This window comes from Ailuropoda melanoleuca, chromosome 8, assembly GCF_002007445.2.
Source record: "Ailuropoda melanoleuca isolate Jingjing chromosome 8, ASM200744v2, whole genome shotgun sequence".
Lineage (NCBI taxonomy): Eukaryota > Metazoa > Chordata > Mammalia > Carnivora > Ursidae > Ailuropoda > Ailuropoda melanoleuca.
This window is the reverse complement of record NC_048225.1, coordinates 54,278,241-54,299,475: the sequence shown is the minus strand read 5'-3', so window position 1 is coordinate 54,299,475 and position 21,235 is coordinate 54,278,241. Positions and strand designations below refer to the sequence as shown.

At 37.9% G+C, this 21,235-nt stretch overlaps 1 protein-coding gene across 3 annotated transcripts in view; it reads right to left on the bottom strand.

Annotated features, from left to right (window-relative positions):
- Positions 1-21,235, bottom strand: part of PGM2L1 (phosphoglucomutase 2 like 1) — a 48,305-nt gene that overhangs the window by 11,450 nt on the left and 15,620 nt on the right. For 2 of the 3 annotated variants that reach the window (XM_034666347.1, XM_002915309.4), the window contains 9 exons: positions 17,502-17,669; positions 13,813-13,919; positions 12,981-13,065; positions 9,554-9,637; positions 4,814-5,007; positions 3,816-4,005; positions 3,399-3,496; positions 2,518-2,698; positions 469-562 (listed from right to left, as the gene is read on the bottom strand). In XM_034666347.1, coding sequence (XP_034522238.1) covers positions 469-562; positions 2,518-2,698; positions 3,399-3,496; positions 3,816-4,005; positions 4,814-5,007; positions 9,554-9,637; positions 12,981-13,065; positions 13,813-13,919; positions 17,502-17,624 — 1,156 coding nt within the window. In that variant the 5' untranslated portion in view covers positions 17,625-17,669. The remainder of the gene's footprint in view (positions 1-468; positions 563-2,517; positions 2,699-3,398; positions 3,497-3,815; positions 4,006-4,813; positions 5,008-9,553; positions 9,638-12,980; positions 13,066-13,812; positions 13,920-17,501; positions 17,670-21,235) is intronic. The other variant, XM_034666348.1, reaches the window with a different exon arrangement.

The window sequence follows — 21,235 nt, the reverse complement described above, 5'->3', positions numbered from 1 at the left end:
GAGAGCGCACCAGCAGGCGGGAGGAGCAGAGGGAGAGGGAGAAACAGGCTCCCCACTGAGCAGGGAGCCTGATGCCAGCTGGATCCCAGGACCCTGGGATCATGACCTGAGGCGAAGGCAGACGCTTAAACGATTGAGCCACCCAGGCGCCACTTAAAACACATTTTTTAAAAAGGGGGAAAACTTAAGCCTATAATAATTTCAATAGTTTTACATTTCTTCAGAAGCACCAATGAATTTAAGAGCCTACTAATAGATAAAGCCCACTGATAGTGAAGGTACTTGGTGGACTTTTAAGGGTCTTTTTTATTTCCAGATAAAAAAATGCATCTACATATTTCTGAGTCCTCTGTGGTTTTTACAACTCAAAAGGCAAAACCAGAAAACAAACATTTCTCTCCATAGAATTACTACATTTTAAAAAACGCTCTCATTCAAATTTCAAAGATTTTAATATTTACTACATACCAATCGACTCCTCAAATGCAAAAAGGACTTCTTTCCCATTTTCCAGGAGGTCTTTTATCCTACTTCCAATCCATTTAAAACCTGGTAATGTTTCCTGAAATGCAGAGAAGGCCACTCTAGTTAAGGGACTCCTCATAAATATAGAGAGAGAAAGGCCTGTCACTAAATGCATGTAACACTTTCACAGTGATCTTCTCTTATGGTTTTTGGCCCTCACAGATTTATATCGTGGTGAGCACAGAGCCAGGAAGTGCTCGGATTCATGTTGTCACGACTGATAACCTAACATTTATTGAGCACAGAAATAGGTGATTTATACCAAATATAACCCAACATTTGCAAGTGGTGATCCATGCAGTCACAAAGTAACATAAACACACACATATACTATGATCATCTACTATTTATCAAGCACTGTTAACAGGCACTTTATATCATTGTGGTTTTTAAAGATTACAAAAACTCTGCTGCTGAATTTGGCCAAGACTATGCTGTATGTTAAGAGATGGAGCCAGGATTCACTTACACTGCTTCTCAGAAACTGTCCTTTGGGCTGTATTGTAAGTACTAATATAAAAGCATCTATGAAGGTTGTGATTTAGTCCCCCTGAGTAATCAAAGGCCATGAAGCTTTTTTATGATGCACTTTCAACATTATCACAGCGTATGCTTGAACCAAGTGTTCCTTACCATGATACCATGGGCTAAATAAAACCAAGAAAGTTACTAAGCCCTTCTTTGGTAATGAGGTTCGGGGACTTCCCATCTGATGAGCTACTGTTCACTTGAAAGACATGAATGTTTCCGAGTCAACAGAAAGAACATGTGATACACACTGACTCTAGAGCCCACCATCACTAACTTATGATTCCCAGTTCACCTCTCTACTTCCTCAGTGGGAAAAAATAAAAGCCAGAACCTCTGCTGCCCTCCCCAGAACCAGCAACAAACACAAGGAAGCAAATTTGGTCATTAGAATCATGTTCTTGTTTCTCTTTTATGTTCATTATACTTTTTTTTTTTGTCATAGATATTAATGAGGAAAATGTTAACACTACTGTGATTCAGAATCTTAGGCTTGAATACAGTTTCAATTTCTTCTCTTTAGCAATTTGTTTTTGTTGTTTTTTTAAGTAGGTTCCATGGAGCCCAACACAGGGCTTGAACTCACGACCGTGAGATCGAGACCTGAGCTGAGATCAGAGTTGGACGCTTAACGGACTGAGCCTCCCTGGCACCCTGCTATTTGTTTTTTGGGTTTTTTTTTAAGCCTGAGATTGACAGTTCTATTTCATTAAAACAGGTATAATTTTCTTTTTTATTCAGCCAATTAGTGTTAAGACCTGTAGCTTGGCTATAGCTCAAGAAAAATGCCCAGAGGTGACATGTGTACTGATATTTGACAAAGATGGTGGAGGAAAAGCAATTTAATTGGCATCAGTCCCAGAAGCTATAAAAATTGTCAGCTTAACTCCCTGAGGCTCACAAAAGTTAATGATCTGTGCTGAGAGAGAGTTACTATTTGTTTTTTGGATGTAGAATCATTGGGTCTTCATCGAACTTTACATCAGAATCCGGGGATGTACTGTATGGTGACTAACATAATATAATAAAAAATCATTAAAAAAAAAAAGAATCATTGGGTCTTAATTTACAATTTAGAAGACTAAGTTTCTTAAGACTGAACTTGAAGAGCCTAGTCAATGGTTGTGGATACCTACAATTTTTTGGAATGGAGTTTATGTTACTGATGAGGTCACCAGGTGCCAGATCTTCTCAGTATGAAAACCAGATTTTGTGGTATGGAATAATTAGCATTAAGGCAATTTTTAAAGAATATCTTATCTCAGTTCCAGAAATTCACATACTGGATGCATGGACTTGGCTCAAGGTGTCTAAACTGTCAAAAGATTAAGCAAGTGCGAACAGAATTAGAAAAAAAGGGGGGATTCTAAGCCAAGCGAATACAAATCAGTTTTGGTGGGGAGATGGCTTTAATGTATAGAAACTGATTTAGAAAAGGAGCACGCAGATATTCTCTGTTCTTACTTCAAAATGAAATCCTTCTTTAAGCGCAATTGCCTTCAAAATTTTGGAAGAGACTGTGGTGGCTAACATATAAACATTCTTCACATCAGCATTTCTTGATGTATTTTTCTTCCAGCAGTCAAACATCCACCACCCAAACAAAGCTGCCAGCTCGTTCCCTGTGAAAACTTTCCAATGACCACTGTAGAGAGAATGAAGATTCAAGTCAAGACTTTTATATCTTCTTATTAAAATTTCTTGACCCTAAGACATACAATTTACCATCCCTCCCATAGGAAAATCCAAAAGCTATCATATGAGATTTTTGAGAAAACATTTAGTACTATTTCTGGCTCACCAGGGGTGAACTTAAGGTGGAAATGGCAGCAATGTCTGTTGAAACATTATTACACTGTAACTTTTGTTCTCCTACTTCATGAGAGAAAAGTTATAATATGATGTCCTGTCTATGTGAGGACATTAGTCACAACATTATAAGGGCAAAAATACACAGCAATCCAAAGGACCAAGATTAGAAAATGATTATATTGATAAAGCAATCTGTTGGGATATGATGCCATTTTAAAAAATTAGTATTTTAAACAATACTTAAGGACTGAAAAAAGTGCTCATGGTACAATATTAAGTGGGAAATAATCAAGATATAAAAATATATGTAGTATGATAACAATTTTATAAAAACAAATATATCTTAAATATCTGAGTAGAAAAAACAGAAAGGAAATGTCAAAACATCAACCTAGGGGTTATCTTTGGAGAGTGGACTTACCGGAGATTGATTTTCTTATTTTTTTAATTATTTCCAATGAGCCTGTAAGACTTAAAATCAGAAACTGTTTTTCAAAGTTTAAGCTCTTAATTAAATAACAGGCTTTACTTACTTCTCCTGAAGTTCAGCCACTGCTAGCCGGTCCGCATCAGGATCTGTGGCTAGCACGATGCGGGCGTTTTCTTTCTCTGCCAGTCTCAAAGAAAGTTCCTGAAACAGCGAGCCAAATCATCAGATTGTATTCCAGACGTTAAATTCAATGTTAACATTCCTAAATGTAGGCACTATGTTAGTTGACATAAATTTTAGGAGGAATACAGTATTTGACTAAATTTAAAATAAGCCTAGAAGTAGGGATATCCACCATCGGGATTTCAAATAAAACAGAAGATACAGCTCCAATAGAATTTAAATTATGTCAACTGAGATGGTTTCTGCCTTTGCAAGTAATCTTTGACTTGCCAATGGGTTCTATCTATTTGATGAAATTTAATACACTAATAGTAATTTAAATAAAGACAAAACATACCAGCACAGATTCTCCTTCTTCGGGATTTGGGCATTTAACGGTAGAAAAGTCTGGATCAGGATCTTTCTGTTCTGGGACTGGAATTGGAGGCTTAAAACCAAACACTTGAAAAGCCAACTGCACATAGTCATGTCCAACCCCATGAAAAGATGTATGTACAAATTTCAAGGGGGTCTTTGAGTTTAATTCCCTGTAAAGGAAATGAATTATTCAATCAATATCATAAAACTTGGTACTGGTGATAGAATTAAAATAACCTATAGAGAAGCAGCTAAAATCTATTTTTCAGGATGAAGGAAGGATACTCAGCAAGCCAGTGGCTTCCATATGAAAATATGGAAATAAGGCAAAATCAAATTTTAGAGGAAATATCCTAATGTCATATAGAGAATACATATATTTAGCTATAATTTTTAACAGCTTTATTAAGAAGTAATTAATATACTATACAATTCACCTATTTAAAGTGTACAATTCAACAGCTTTCACTATATTCATACAGTTATTCAACCATTACCATAATCAATTTTAGAACATCCTCATTATCCCCAAAAGAAACTACCCCAGAACTGCCACCCCCCTAACACTCCCATCCCTCCTAGCCATAGGCAATCACGAATATACCCTCTGTCTGTTTCTGTCTCTATAGATTTGCCTTCTCTGGACATTTTATATAAATGGAATCATACAATATGTGGTCCTTTGTGACTGGCTTCTTTCACTTAGCATGTTTTCAAAGTTTACCCATGTTGTGGTATGTATCAGTATTTCTTTTTATAGCTGAATAATATTTCATTGTATAGATATACCACAGATTATTTATTCATTCATCAGTTGATGGATAAGTGGGTTATTTCCATCTCTCACCTATGGTGATTGGTACTATTTAGCTATACTTCTAATATAATGAACAATCAACACATTTTTATCCCTCTTTCTTTTCTTTATTTGTTAATCTTATTATATGGTAATGCTATCCTATATTCCCATTTGGATACCTGTGAAAACAGATCTTTTTAAGATCTTCCATGTATCTTCTGCAAATGTCCTGCAGAGGATCTCTCTTCAGTGGGCTGGTATCCACTAAATTATCATTCCAGGAACCATTCCAAGGTTCCACACATTCTTCTATACATTTCAGAATTTCTTTATCATGAGGAGATGTGATCTGAGCACCAGTCTCCCAATAAACCTAGATGATAGGTAAATACAGCTCTAAGTACTTGAAATGTTGGCCAGATATTTTTAGCTACAGTAGAGATATTTGGCTTTATAAAGAAGCAACCCAAATTAATTAAGTAGAAAATATCAACATGGGACTAACCTAATACCAAAGGATGTCAATGATAATGATTCCACAGGGACTCTTCAATAAGGTGATCATGTATTATTTTCACTTTTAGAAGCATACTTTAATAACAATACAAGTAAAATATATTTGGGGCATCATTATGACAACATATTAATATGCATATGCCACAGTATCTGATCATACCCTGGATCTATAACTACATACTAAAGATAAGCTAAGAAATTATGGATATCCATAAAATTTATCCATAAAAAATACTATAAAAGAAGCCTGCTTCTTCCTCTCCCACTCCCCCTGCTTGTGTTCCCTCTCTTTCTGGCTGTCTCTCTCTCTGTCAAATAAATAAATAAAATCTTTTAAAAAATTTTTTTAGCATTATAAAGTAGTTCTGTAATAAAGAAGAAATTATTTTTCAGATATAAATTAAAGTAGAATATCTGTCACACTAGATAAAGTCTATACCAGGAAAGATAACTGGCATGCTAATTATTATATATACATTTCAGTATATGTGTTTTCAGGACTTCATGAATGAAAATACATTTCATTAAGCCATCAGTTTGCCAAGTAGCTCGATCAACAAGACATTAGGAACATTTAACCAAAAAAAAGCAGGAAAATGTATTTCTACAATTCATAGGATCTCAAAGTTAGAAGGGACTTTTCTTAGAGAGTAACTATAATGACTTGTACCATATATATGACAGACTACCCTCTTTTGCCTCCTGAATGTAGAAAAGAAGAATACATTTGAATATGTACTATGTACTAAGCTCTGTGCCAAACAAGATGGTGGAGAAGATACCTGGAAATTCTCACACTACAAACACCTTAAAATGTTAGATAATGTCAGAAAAACATTATCTAAAATACACAGCTTAGTTCATAAGAAGAAAAGGGAAAACTCCAGGCAATGAGAAAAAAGGAAAACCAGAGTGATATAAGGCTGTGAGCTGAGGCTGTGACTGCCTGGGGTTTGGGAATTGCCAATTTATCTGGTTTTTGAGTTGTAATGCCCATGTGGATGGTATGGGATTGGAGACCTGAGACTCCGCCCCCTTACCGCCGCCCCCACCATCAGTGGAAATACAGAATAGAAGTTCTGCCCACTACTATAGAAAGGTGTTGAGGAAGCATGTCTGTTCTTCTGGGGTATTAAAAACTTTCAAATCTGAGGTCTCAGTTAACAGAGAAATTGCTCCCAGTCAGTGAAACTCCTGGTTCCTGCAGAAATTAAAAAAACAAAACCAAAAACTGCTCTGAGTGATGTTCCCATATTCCAAGCCACAAAAAAGATTCTATCCATAGGCTCTGAAGGCCTCTAAACGAAAATGTATAAAACATGAGAAAAAAACTCCTAGTCTTTCTCCTTGCCCATTTCTTCTTGCTTCTATGTATGGATGTGATGCCTAGAGATACAACCATTATATGATATACACACTTGAAGGAAAGGCCAAAAAAACTGAAGGGATGCCAGGCCCAACAAAACTGAGCTACAGAACCCCGCCAGTAGCCACCTACCTCTGGACTTTACTTTAGATGTAAAAAATAAACTCCTATCAGCTTAAACCATTTTTGTGGGTTTTCCGAACCTGTATCACAAAGTATCCCTATCTGATATAATCACAGAAAAATCCATGCAACAAAATATACCCATGAACAGACTTTAAAAGAAATATGAAGGGGGCGCCTGGGTGGCTCAGTCGGGTAGGCGTCTGACTCTTCATTTTGGCGCCGGTCATGATCTCAGGGTCATGAGATCTAGCCCCACGCTTTAGATTCTCTCTCTCTCCTTCTCCCTCTACCCCTCCCCCTACTCATGTGCTCTCTCCCTGCTGAGCAGGGAGCCTGGTTCTCCCTCTCCCTCTGCTCCTCTCTGCTCTGCTCGTGTTCTCTCTCTCTGAAATAAATAACGAAAATCTTTAAAAATAAATAAATAAAATAATCAGGATTTGTTATTTTAAAGATGAACGAGGCAGACCTATCTCCCTATCAATTGACTGATTGAGAGAATGACCTCTAAGGCTGTTTCATACTGTTGTGTGAATAAAGCAAGGTGCATAACACTGCATATAGTACTCTACCTAGGACGGAAAAAAAAATGTGGAGTGAGAGTGACAAATACATATGATTACACGTGCTGGGGGGAAACTAAAACCAGAAACAATATTTGCTTCTGAAAAGGGGTACGGGGTGCGTGGGGGTGGGTGGGGGTAGGAATGGGAGAGATACTTTTTATTTTTAACTTTATATACTGTTTAACCTGTATCCTTTTTACCTTGTGCTTATAAGGAAAAAAAAAAAAAAACCTCTGAGGCTTTCCTATGTGACAAATACATTCACCAGCAATGAACATCAAAATAGACTAAGTCCCTTCACCCAGGAGTTTATACAGGGGAAGAGGATTGGAGAAGGTCAAATAAACAAGTCAATAAAGAAACAATTCATCCTAAAGAAAGCAGATAATCAGAGACAGTGATAAGCTCTGCGAAGGAAATAAACACGATGCTGAGAAAGTCATTTAGGGAAGCCACTTCAGATAAGGTGGCCTGGGAAGGTCTCTTCAAGGAAATAATATCTGGGCAGGAACCTAGAGGATGAAAATAAACAAATCTGCAAGATGAAGGCGAGAGCAGTGCAAGCAGAGGAAAAAACATTTACAAAGGCTCAGAGATGGGAGGGGGGGCTTGGTATACCGGAAAATGAAGGAACAGGAAGAAGCAGGTGTGTGACTAGAACACAGCAAGCACAGGAGAGGAACGAATGAAATGAGGTTGCAGAGGCAGGCAGGACACAGTCCTGTAAACCCCAAGGTAAGGAGTTTGGATTTTATTTGGAGCGTGAGAAGTCACTGCAGAATTTTAAGCAGGGAAGTAACATGAGCTGTTCATATTTTCAAAGATCATCGGGCTGCTTGGTGGAAAACGGATTTTAGGGAGAACAATGGGAGCGGGGAAGAGACCAGCTAGGGTGCTGTAGCTCTGAGAGATGACAATGCTTGAGAATGGTGGAGGTAGAAGTGAGCAGAAGCAAACATATTCCAACATACACTTTAGATGTAGATTTTGTTATACCTGTTCATGGGTTAAATGTTAGAAGCGAAGGAAAAGGAGTAATCGAGAATAATTTTGGGGTTTTGTTTGGGTGGGTGGTAGTGTCAATTTACAGAGACGGGGAAGACTGGGGGAGGAACACATTTGGGCATGTATGTGAGAGGCTGTGGGGGAATTAAGACCTCTATTCTAGAGACCCTAGTTCTGAAATGTCTGCTAGACATCCAGTGGATATCAAGTAGACAGCTGGATTTAGGAGTCTGATCTGATGATCAGGGGAGAGATCTGGGTTCTCAGCTCTCTTTGACAGTTGACTTCTTCCTTCCAATTTTCTTCTTCCTTTGGTTTTGATGGCACTAATCTCTACTGGTCTTTTCCTATTTCCAGCACTTCTTTCTCCCTTCCCTTAAAACTGATACTCCCTAGCGATCCCTTTCGGGCCTGTTTTTTACCATATGCTATCTCTGGGCCACGTATCCAAGTAGAAGACTTCCAAATACCCTTCCATGTTCTAATACGTATGGTGGCCCCAAAATCTGTAACTTCAGCCTAGATTTCTCCCCCGAGCAACAGATCTTTATATCCAATGGCCTACAGGATGTTGCTACCTGGTTGACCCACAAATACCTCAAACTTAGTATGTCCCAAACTGAATTAATCATGCTTCTTTGCCTCGGAGCATGGTAACACTACCCATTTAGCTAGCCAGGGCCCAAATCTTAAATTAGTATCTTCTTCTCCCCAGTGAAACAGAACTCAGTCTACCTGATGACCTCCCATATAAGAAGAAAAACAAATATAAGGTCATACACTCATCACCCAGGAGCCCCAAACACTGGCTCAGTAATGTGCTGTCTCCTCTGTTTGCCATTTTTCACCCTTCTCCACCCTGCTTCCTGCCATGGAGGCTGACATATCACATGGATCCTATGGCCAATGAGGTTTCCCAGTAGAAGACTGGAGGGAAAGGAGAGTAGGATCAAGGTACTTGTCTCCAGCTCTCCTTCTGCAAACTCCCATTCATTCTTTAGGTTCTCAGTATAACAAGACTCCGTTTCTAAAATGGTAGATAGGGTGGATTTGGGGATAGGTTGGGGAAATCAAGGGCAGTAAGATACTAGAAGCAAAAAGACCACTGAAAAGATTTTCGAAGTAGTACATGTCGAGAAGTAATAACGGTCATTAAGTGATAACGGTCATTAAGTGATAACGGTCATTAAGTAATAACATCCTTTGAGGGCTGGCCTTCATGTTTTTATCTGCCGGTCCTAACACCTAAGCCTGCTCCTCAGAGATGAGAATATACTCAGCACATATTATTTAATAAAAATAAGAACTATGAAATAAGCAAAGATCAGGAGTCCAAGGTTTACCTTGTAGCCATTGTCTTCTTTGCGGTTGTGAGAAGCAGTAATCATCACGCCTGCAACTGCTTTGAGCTCCTGAACTGCATATGGCTGAAAAAACAGTAACACCATAATTCTATTTTGCTTTCCAGCTACTTACACATTTGACAATAAGAATAACCTTGATTAAATAACAGGAGAAGACATTAAGACACACATAGCCTAAAACTTCAACGATCAACTCCAGATATACCGGGTGCGATATAGCTAAAGCCATCTAACTGTTGAGTCACCAATAGCCACCTATTAGACTGAATGGCTTTTTCCTTCTAGTCTAATTTACCTTAGTCCTATAAACTTTTCTTTTTATTTTGTTTATTTAACGGATATTTAATGAACACCTACCATATGCCAGACTCTGGAACTGTGAGTGATGAATATAATATTGAAAATGTTAGTGTTGGAAGTTAATTTAGGAATCATCTAAAATCATCTAAAATCATATTTTACGCATTATAAAATCATAAGGGAGAAGATACAAGGGTAGAACAACATAGGTCTACTGACTTCCAATTTGAAGATCTTTAATATGTGACTTTAATAACATATATAGGTCAACTCACCATCTTCTCTCCCAAAGTTAATTCCCAGGTTGGATTTCCCTTTTTCTCTGAATTAGCTATTATTTGTCAGCTTAGAATATCCCCTCTACACCTTTTACCATCACATCTTATTTCTCTTCTCCTGGCCATAGGGAACAAAAGATCCAGGTCTGACCAGAGTAACTTATTCCCCTGATGATAAGATTCAGAGACTGGCTCATAACCACCCAAGCCTGGTCAGAGTCCTTCCCCAAGATGTTTCTTTCTTCCACAGCTAGTCAAGGATTGCCTTTTGACTCATGATGATAAAGGGTGTGAATCCAGGATCACTAAAAATATCTTCCCTACATACTAGAGCAAATCTACCTGCAATGAGAGAGGAAGGCCAACACACAGGAATTGATGGTATTTCAAATTGGCAGCGCAATGGCAGAATCCTACAGACATGGTCTAGATTTCTGAACCTTCCCTGTTTTCTGTCATTCATTAGAGTGAATTGTTTAGTGAGTCCTTCAATTCGTTGAGCCACTCAATATATTTTCAATGAATCATTAGAATGGTTTCTAGAGACATTATCTACTCCTCAAATATCTGGGAAAACTTGCCTATAAAATTATCTGGACCTGCCATTTTTAATTTGAGAAGATTAAAAAAGAAGTACCAGTTGAATTTCTTTAATGGTTACAGGTTTCTTCAGGTTTTCTATTTATCAGTTTTGATGTATCAATTATCCTAGCAAATTGGCCATTTCATCTAAGCTTTCACATTTATTTGCATTACGTTCAGAATACTGTGGTTTTCTTAATCTCAACTGTATGTATTATGCTCCCTTTTAATTTGTCTTATCTTCTTTTCTTAAGCATATTTGCCAAAGGTTTGTCTATTTTTATTAGTCTCTTCAGAGAGTCAACTTTTGCTTTTATTCATGCCCTGTTTTTAAAATTTTTCTATTTAATTAATTTTTTCCTCAGACCATCACTATTTTCTTTCTTTTACTTTATTTAGATTTAGTCTATTTGGGTTATAACATACTAGGTTAAAGGGTTTTGCTCATTATTTTTTCATCTTCCCTTTTCCTAGTACGTTCGTTAAGGCTATATGTTTCCCTCGAAGTTGGGCTTTAGTTACATTCTATAATTTCTCCTATTAATTGCTTTCATTGTGGCTCAGTTTCAAATGCAGGTAGTCCATGCTTTGCACAGTTCCAATACACACGAATTCCTGGTATCATATTTTAGTTAAATAACACCCCAAAACACAGTCAACGACACACAGTCTCCCAACAACACATTCAAATTTCAGTTACCATGGTATGTTAACTGTGAGAAACTGCATCAAGTGCAAACTTGCTAGGTCTTCAGTCCACAAAATACTATGTCTCAACAGCCAGCAAAGCATGTAGCTGTGCTGCCTCCCTCCTTAACTCCCGGTGATAAATCCATGTAATAGTTTGCAAAAATGGATAACTGAAAGAAGGAACTGGCCAACAACGATGAGAGCGGAGAAAAAGGAAAAAAAGTGACAACAATGGAAGGGAAATTTGAATCAAACATAAAGGGATGGGATGTTGACATAGCTGTCATTCAACAGACTCTAATTGTGCAACCAGATGAGCTTTAGTGAAGGTGAACATACGGATATAAAAGGAATGTGGTGGCGATGAAAAGGATGAAGATGTCCCAGGGGAAGTGATACTGGCAAAAAAACTTCACATTAAAGGAACTCTCAGAGAAAAATCACAATATTGAAAGTACAATGAATAAAATATGGGAAGCTGATCCAAACTTATAGAGGAATGTGACAAGTCATCAACACATAGAAAGGATGCTCACTCATATTAAGTTATACAACAAAAAGCATGTGCTGTTCATACTTTACCTACCTACCTACCTATCTACCTATCTATGTGATCTCTACACCCAATGTGGGGCTCAAACTCACGACCCCGAGTTCAAGAGTCGCATGCTCTTGCAACGGAGCCAGCCACATGCCCCTGTACTGTTTATACTCTTGACAAATTTTTTTTTACCAAAAAATAAAACATTTTATTCTCGACGTTTTTGATGTTTTAATTACAGTGTACTAAATAAGTATTAATTTTACTATTTTTTTCTTTTCTTTCTACATTTTTAACCAAGAACAGGGTATTCTTAATGTTTTGACAAAAAACTTTAAAGTTCACCGAACAGTTGCAATTTTCCCACTGATTACTAAGGATCACTGTGCATGGCTTCAGTTTATAGTTATCTTTACAGTCCTACGCTACCATGCAAAGCAAGGACTGCCTGTAGTTTCTAATCTTCATTATTATAGCTTCCTTAATCCAGGAATTATTTATCACTATGTTTTAAAAATCCCAAACCTATGGGGTTTTGTTTCTCATCTCTGACCTCATTGCACTGAGGTACAGGACTATGGCTTGATAAGCAGTTGTCTGGTATTTACTGAAATTTCCTTTACAACCCTGCTTGATAAGAATGAATATCCTACCATTACTGAATACCGTGTTTTCACACACCCCCTATTCAGATCAAGCACGCTAATAAGTGTGTTCAAATCTCTCCTCAGCCATTTTTATCTGCTTGAGAAACCAGTTTCTGAAAGAAGAGTATTAAGATATCAGACCATGACTGTGGACTTGTCATCTTGTTACAGATCAAAATCTTTGGTGGGTCAACACCAAAGTGCTTGTTGAATGAAAATAAACTCAGAGCAAAATTTGTTTTCCTTCCTTTCATCCTTCATATTACCTAATATAGAACTATAAGCATGACAAAGATTTGAATCCCAGTTGAATTAAGAAATCTTTTTAAGAGCAACAAACTGTATAATCAATAACATGACACACTTACTACAAAAGGTGTAGGAACATATCTTGAGAAAAGGTACACAGGAACATCTTTGGCCAGTAAGACTGCAGCCGTGAGTTTAGCAAGTCTAAAAAAAAATAATAATAAAAAAAAAAAGACGGAGATTTCACTTAGTCCTTAGCTTACCATACATTTAAAAACCCAACCTGCCACAAAATAAATGTTTCATATTGTAATTATTCTGAATATATATAGTTAGTAGCCTAATACAGCCAATTCTTACAATCACTGGTTATTTAGGCTTCATGAGCCAACTTAAAAATGTTAAATAAGATTTCTTAAAAAGGAACTTAATAAGAAGTTGAACTGATATTTTAATTTCTTCCTTTTCCCTCATTCATCTTTTGATGCCTCCACTAAGAAATAAAACCCGCGAAAGGCAAGAAGAATGGAGGAAAGTGAAATAAGAGACTTTGATAAACAAAAATGCATAATTAACTCCTGGAAAAAAAGCATCACTATCTCATGATTATCTGTGTGTGAAAATACCCTAAAACGAATTAAATGTGAGTATAATGAGAGAATACAAGCTATATAATCACTTCTACCCAATGATGTTGCCGAAATATTAAAATCAAAACATAAACTATGATGTCATTCTAAATACTCTGAATATTTAAAAATTTTAATCCTGCCTGTAAGAGCTAAAGGTTATAATAGAAGCTTTAAAATGCTTCTATTCTAGCTCTAAAATAAACACGAGCATGTGATCACATTTCTATTTGACAGTTTCCTGTTTCAGAAATCCTACTACTAATTTTTTTCAAGGTTTTATTCCAACCCAACTTAATCTCTGAAACAATTCACACTATACCTTTGGCTGCTGCAGCTGCTAGTTACTTGACCCCGGGTGTCATACCCAACAACAAAGCCTCTCTGCTTGAAGTCTGAGAAACATCTTTCAAGGTATTTGTACATTCCCTGAAGCAGATAAACACAAAAGATTAGTTCCTGACTAATACCTGCATTTTCCACAACTTAAAATCTATTAGTTTTAACTGTAGTGTGCAGCTTATTGGCTCATAGGTACCTGGCTTCCTGCCTTTATGTTCATGTTTACCAGTGTGGGAACAATACTGTTCAATCCTCAAATGTGAGATGACAAACACTTATTTCCTTGAGTTTCAGACACATTAAATACCACAGAAATATCAATTAAGTAACTAAGAAAGCCAATATGAGACACAAAACATTAGGGGAAAAAGAGGGGACAAGAGAGTCAGTATGCTACAAGAAAACAGAAGAATCAAAAGAAATCGCTTCTTGCCTTAAGGCTGTAGACAACAGAATGTTGACCATTTTAGGCCTTGCTAAATCATAAGACCAAAGCCAACCAAAAGATTTGACCTATTTATTTATTCATTTATTTAAAGATTTTATTTATTTATTTGACAGAGACAGAGACAGCCAGCGAGAGAGGGAACACAAGCAGGGGGAGTGGGAGAGGAAGAAGCAGGCTCATAGAGGAGGAGCCTGATGTGGGGCTCGATCCCACAACGCCGGGATCACGCCCTGGGCCGAAGGCAGACGCTTTAACCGCTGTGCCACCCAGGCACCCCGATTTGACCTATTTATGACACAAACATTTTATTTTTATAAATTTTTTAAAAGATTTTATTTATTTATTTGACAGAGAGAGAGACAGCGAGAGAGGGAACACAAGCGGGGACAGTAGGAGAGGGAGAAGCAGGCTTCCTGCCAAGGAGGGAGCCCAATGCAGGGCTTGATCCCAGGACCCTGGGATAATGACCTGAGCCAAAGGCAGACGCTTAACGACTGACCCACCCAGGCACCCCTGACACAAACGTTTTAAATCAGCAACATAAACCTTCATAAGACCGATCTTCCTTCCTTCCCTCTCTCTCTCTCTCCTTTCTTTTTTTCTTTCTTTCTTTCTTTCTTTCTTTCTTTCTTTCTTTCTTTCTTCCTTTCTTAGACCCCCCCCTTTCTTTCTTTCAATTTTAAGTAACCTCTACAACCCAACATGGGGCTCGAACTCCCAAATCCGAGATCAAGAGTGCACATTTTACCAGCCAGGTGCCCCATTAGAACATTTCTTAAGATGGCTGATCCCATGTGTAATTCCTTAGTTCTAAAATCTCACAGAAAGAAAATTTCATAAACTAGGAAAATTTGCAGTCAATGGTGACAAAAAAAAGAAATGAACTATTTAATATTGAAAATACCATGACAATAAACTAGAACCATTTAAGTATCCTATGAATGATTTGCTAATTTTAATAAATGCTTTCATCTCTAAAAATAATACTTCATATTGTAATAGTCCTTTAAAACCACTTTCATAAATGTTCCCACACTTAATCCTTACAAACCCAAAAAGAAAAATGGAAGATACCTTTTCTATTTTTGTCTGTCCTTCAACATCTTTTTAAAAAAAAGAGCAGACAGAATAAGATTGAATCTCCACTTAATGACTTGCCCAAGGCCATTCATTCAACTGAAACTAAGTTGTTCTAATTTACTGCAGACCACTGTATGGCAGGCTCTGTGAAGACACTTTGTGGCAGCATCAAGCGAGGCCCCAGTGACTTCTGGACCCCTCTTTCATGGCTCTTTCAAATATAATTATTCTTTCCAGCCGACTCCTGAAAGAGGACTTCAACTACCTCCATTTTGGCCTTCGTTTATATTTTCTGCTTGATTAAGTTCTTCTTTCCAGCTTATCTCTTAAATCAGGCAAAAAACCCCCGCTGGCAAGCATCCTGTGATGGGAACCCAAACTGCCTACCCCTCCAATAATAATGTCAGCAAGACCCTGCATGAGTGACCCCAAGACAATGATCAACCTGACCTTTACTGCCCTCCTGCACATGCCCACTACTTTTGTCCTACACTTTCCTTATATAAACTTAGAAGTTTTTTCAGCACTTTGGAGACAGTCTTTGAGATGTTAAGTCCACTGTCTTCCTGGTGTTGGCTGCGCTGAAATAAATTCCTTTCTTGTTTCACCACTGCTATGTTTCTTTCTCTGCTTTTGGATTTTGTCAGCAGCAAGCAGCCGAACCTGGTCTGCTTAGGATCCCCAGAATCAGGTGCTCTTACACTCCTGTGCTCCGGTTACACTCCCTATGAGTGTGTGTGTGTGTCTGTGCACGTGCACGCATACTTAATATAGCTCATGTTGGTTAGTTTCACCAATTTGTTTATTTCTAAAGATGACGCTGTCCTAAAACCTCACAGAACTTCCTACTATTCTCTGGCATAAAAACCTACCTTATCTTATTCCCCTATACCTAGATTCTGAAAAGGGCTAGGGCTTAAGAATCAGATTCCGTTAGCTTTTCCATTTCACACAATGGAATCTCAACTCCAGGAACAATTTACACTTCCATAGAAATTGATTTTCAAACCTCCTCCAACCCTTTTGGTAAAGTCAAGGAATCTTCTTTTAAAGTGAAAGCTTATGACGAAATGAACTTATTTAAAAGAGTGAGCTGATGCATCTCTGGATGACGAAAAGAAAGGGGACAAGGGTGGGGGACGTGGCAGGTATCCTACCTATTTAGCCATCTTTTGATATCTTCTTTCCCATCCCCTGCATTAGTCTTTGCCTTTAGAGAATTCCCTTAGAACAAGGCTACGGATGATTTACTGTTCAGCAGTATTGATTAGAATTATATCTTTATATCTACTGAGCAATTCTCTAGTCCAGAACTATTTTTAGTATATGCTAAATGTGTTTTAGCCTCAAAACTATAGTTCCTTGAAGCAGTGGGAATGATTCACTGGAAAAAGAAGTAATTTGTTTCTAAGTTGCATAAAAATGGGGAGAAATAAATTGTATCATATCATACACTGTCTTAAAGCACTCTCATGGACTATAGGAAACAAACCGGGGGTTGCTGGAGGGCCGGTGGGTGGGGGAATGGGGTTACTGGGTGATGGGCATTAAAGAGGACACTTGATGTGATGAGCACTGGGTGTTATACACAACTGATGAATTACTGAACTCTACATCTGAAACTAAGGATGTACTATATGTTGACTAATCGAATTTAAATAAAAAAAAAAGAACTCTCATGAATATGGACACTGTCTTAAAGAACTCTCGTGGATATGGAAAACCACATTAAAGGGAAATAGTTTCAACTACATTTTCCAAATACTCTGGTTAACCTTTATCAATGGCCATATGCCAAAATGAGTAATTCTCTTTCTTCTAAGTTTGTTTCTTTGTATTAACTGGAAATGTCAATATCCATTTCCTGATTTCAAATGCAAAGTAACATTGTCAAGAGTTTGACAATCGTCACCAAAAGAACTCTTAATCAGAAAGTTAGTCTATAACTTTGAAGATACACAAATGACTTCTAAAATAAATCTTGTGAAGACCAAAGGTCAGCATTTATTCCACATTTTTTTTACTTACAAGAAAGTACCTTCCTAAAGTTTGTTTTTCTTTTTGTTTTTTTTTTAGAAAGGCACAACCTAATTTGGAAAGCCAAAAAATAGTGTATACATATTGTACTTTGTAATACTTACCTGTGTTGACTGAATTACTGTAAGGTCATTAATATAGCAAAATCCTGCCCCCATAGCAGAACGAAGTCCTGCAGTCCCAAAAGTCATTCGACAGCAAAGACGATCTCGCAGCTCCTTGTTCATTCCATTCCGTAACAGATTTTCAATCTGCTCTTTTGTTTTGGGATTCTATAAAAAAAGTATGAAGACTTAATCAGGAACACAAGCAGGGTCCTAATATGAAGCCCTTCTGAGGAGCCGGTAAGTATTATGCATATATCACAAGGTTCTAGGCACACTATAAATTCCACAGCGCTACTGATCAATATCTGTATGTATAATAAAACAATACCGGCCATTTACTGAGTCCCCCCAGGAGTCAGGCCCTTACTGGAGGAGATTTACGTATCTCTAATTGTCATGGCATTTTTTGTAGCAATATTTGTAAAAAATTCAAGAATTTTTTTTAAAGATTTTATTTTATTTATTTGACAGAGATAGAGACAGCCAGTGAGAGAGGGAACACAAGCAGGGGGAGTGGGAGAGGAAGAAGCAGGCTCCTAGTGGAGGAGCCTGATGTGGGGCTCGATCCCATCACGCCAGGATCACGCCCTGAGCCGAAGGCAGATGCCTAACCGCTGGGCCACCCAGACGCCCCAAAAATTCAAGAATTTTTTAACAAACTGATAAACTTAAAGAGCTATGGATCTAAAGTAAGCTTCTTAGTCAAAAAATAGCATTAATTAAATTAGAGTCTATATTAAGTTTTAAAAGAAATATGGAAGCTATTGGGTAAAAGCCATCAACACATGCCTACCGACTACTTCCTAAATCTCTGCAATTCAAAGTAACCAGATAAGCCTTCCTGCTCTTTAAAGTCACAGAAAACCACTCACTGTATCTACAGTAAAGGTGACCATAAAATGATCTTAGATATTAAATGTGGACTTAGCTAAGAATGAGAATGAAAATTCAGTCCAGGGGCACCTGGGTGGCACAGCGGTTGGGCGTCTGCCTTCGGCTCAGGGGCGTGATCCCGGCGTTATGGGATCGAGCCCCACATCAGGCTCCTCCTCTATGAGCCTGCTTCTTCCTCTCCCACTCCCCCTGCTTGTGATCCCTCTGTCGCTGGCTGTCTCTATCTCTGTCAAATAAATAANCTGTCAAATAAATAAAAAAAATCTTAAAAAAAAAAAAAAAAAGAAAATTCAGGCCAAACTTGGCTTGGCAAGCAGGATACGCCAACATCTATATTTTAGGATTCTTTGTTTCATGATCACACCTTTTACCTTATTTTCATAAAGCTCAAGGATGCCCCTGACTGAAACAGTACTTCACAAATAATTAACAAACTTCAAATAGAAATGCAATTAAAATTAGAATAAAATATGGGGGCGCCTGGGTGGCTCAGTCATTAGGCATCTGCCTTCGGCTCAGGGCGTGATCCCAGAGTCCTGGGATCGAGCCCCACATCGGGCTCCTCTGCTGAGAGCCTGCTTCTCCTCTCCCACTCCCCTGCTGTGTTCCCTCTCTCGCTGGCTGTCTCTCTGTCAAATAAATAAATAAAATCTTTAAAAAAAAATTAGAATAAAATATGAATGGAATTTTCCAGTATTTTTTTTTAAGAGTAAGAGTCAGATATTAACGAAAATAAAGGGAACTACAACTTCTCCCTTCCATACTATATGGTATGGATTTAGTCCACACTAACGGCTTAGATCTTCTACATCCATAGCCTCTACGATGATAATGAATATTCAGAACGATAAACCAAGGCACCTACAAGGTGCGAAATATTAGAGTATATTTGCACTTGCAAAGAAATACAAACATATTAATATATATTTAAACAAAAAGGTTTTCTGGTTATAGTGGAATTAAAGTAACCAGAGCACATGCCACAAACTAATGAGAAGCCATGGAAATTCTGATTAACTGGAATTGTCATCTGCTAAAAATGGATAGACTGTTAAAAAAAATAAAAGAGGAACTCCTGGGTGGCACAGCGGTTAAGCGTCTGCCTTCAGCTCAGGGCGTGATCCCCGCGTTCTGGGATCGAGCCCCACATCAGGCTCTTCCGCTATGAGCCTGCTTCTTCCTCTCCCACTCCCCCTGCTTGTGTTCCCTCTCTCGCTGGCTGTCTCTCTCTCTGTTGAATACACAAATAAAATCTTTAAAAAAAAATAAAAGAAAATAAGATATACATATAAAACCTTGACTCAAGGAATATCCCTTTTATAAATGGCACACACTAGCAAATACACAGGCTACATAAAAATATGAATAGCTATATTTTTAAAGGATTTTATGTATTTATTTGAGAGAGAGAGAGAGAACGCGCAAGGCGCACAAGCAGGGGAGGGGCAGAAGGAGAGGAAGAAGCAGACTCCCTGCTGAGGAGGGAGCCCCATGCAGGGCTCCATTCCAGGACCCTGAGATCATGACCTGAGCCAAAGGCAGACGCTTAACCAAATGAACCACCCAGGTGTCCCAAAATATGAATAGCTATTAAGAGAAGACACTAAGCAATAAGATTAGCTGGGCTACTATATATTATTCCAACGTCTAAGATACCACCAGATTTGATATAGAGGTCAAAGAGACTTGAAGAGGGCAAACATTTAAAAACAAGTATAAGAATGGTAAAAATTGAAGACCAAAAAAACCCTCCATTCTGTAGAGGGTACACGGCAGCGTCATATAGTTAGTAACACTGAAATGGGGGTAGTCCTGGGCTCCTGGCTGGCTTAGACAGAAGAGCATACAACTCTTGATCTCAGGGTCATAACTTTGAGCCCCACATTGGATACAGAGATCACTAAAATTAAATAAATAAACTTTATTTAAAAAATTGGGATAGTCCTTTAAGAGTTTGCAGCCACTATAAAAATTTAAACTGCACATACCTTTTGGCCCATAAATTTCTCTGTCCACAGCAATATCCTCACCCAAACAAAAAGATTTATGCATATAAGAATGTTGATTACAGCATTTTACTGGTAGTAGTATTATTACCATTGTATTGATAAAGAACTTAATATTTAGGGAGGGAGCCTAGTAACACGGAGCTAATATTAGAGGTCTAGACAGGATCTGAATCCAGGTTGGTCTGGCCCTAAATCCTATACCACCTCACTACAAACAACAAAATAATTATGTAGGACAGGCTAATAATGCTTCTAAAAAACTCGAACTATAAAGTAAAACATCATTCTTTTAAATTACAGTTATATAAAAATGATCTACCAAACATGAAAACTATCACGTTACTGAGTACTTCCTAATGTTTAACTGCACAGCTACAAGAGTAGGGCCTAAAAATTCTATTCTCTGTTACAAACATCACAACCAGTCCTAACCTAATTCCTGGTTCTGAAAAACCCTGTAAATTAGAGAAAAATAAAAATGGATTAAAAATCATGATGCATTAGACATAAGTATATTTTTATGGTAAACAGTGCTAAGCGATTATATTGACAGGCATATGAAATCTACTTTAAACTTAGATTTCTCCACTATTTCATAAGTAGACATTAAATTAGATGTTTTAAAATATACCTAAAGGGGCGCCCGGGTGGCACAGCGGTTAAGCGTCTGCCTTCGGCTCAGGGCGTGATCCCAGCGTTCTGGGATCGAGCCCCACATCAGGCTCCTCCGCTATGAGCCTGCTTCTTCCTCTCCCACTCCCCCTGCTTGTGTTCCCTCTCTCGCTGGCTGTCTCTATCTCTGTTGAATAAATAAATAAAATCTTTAAA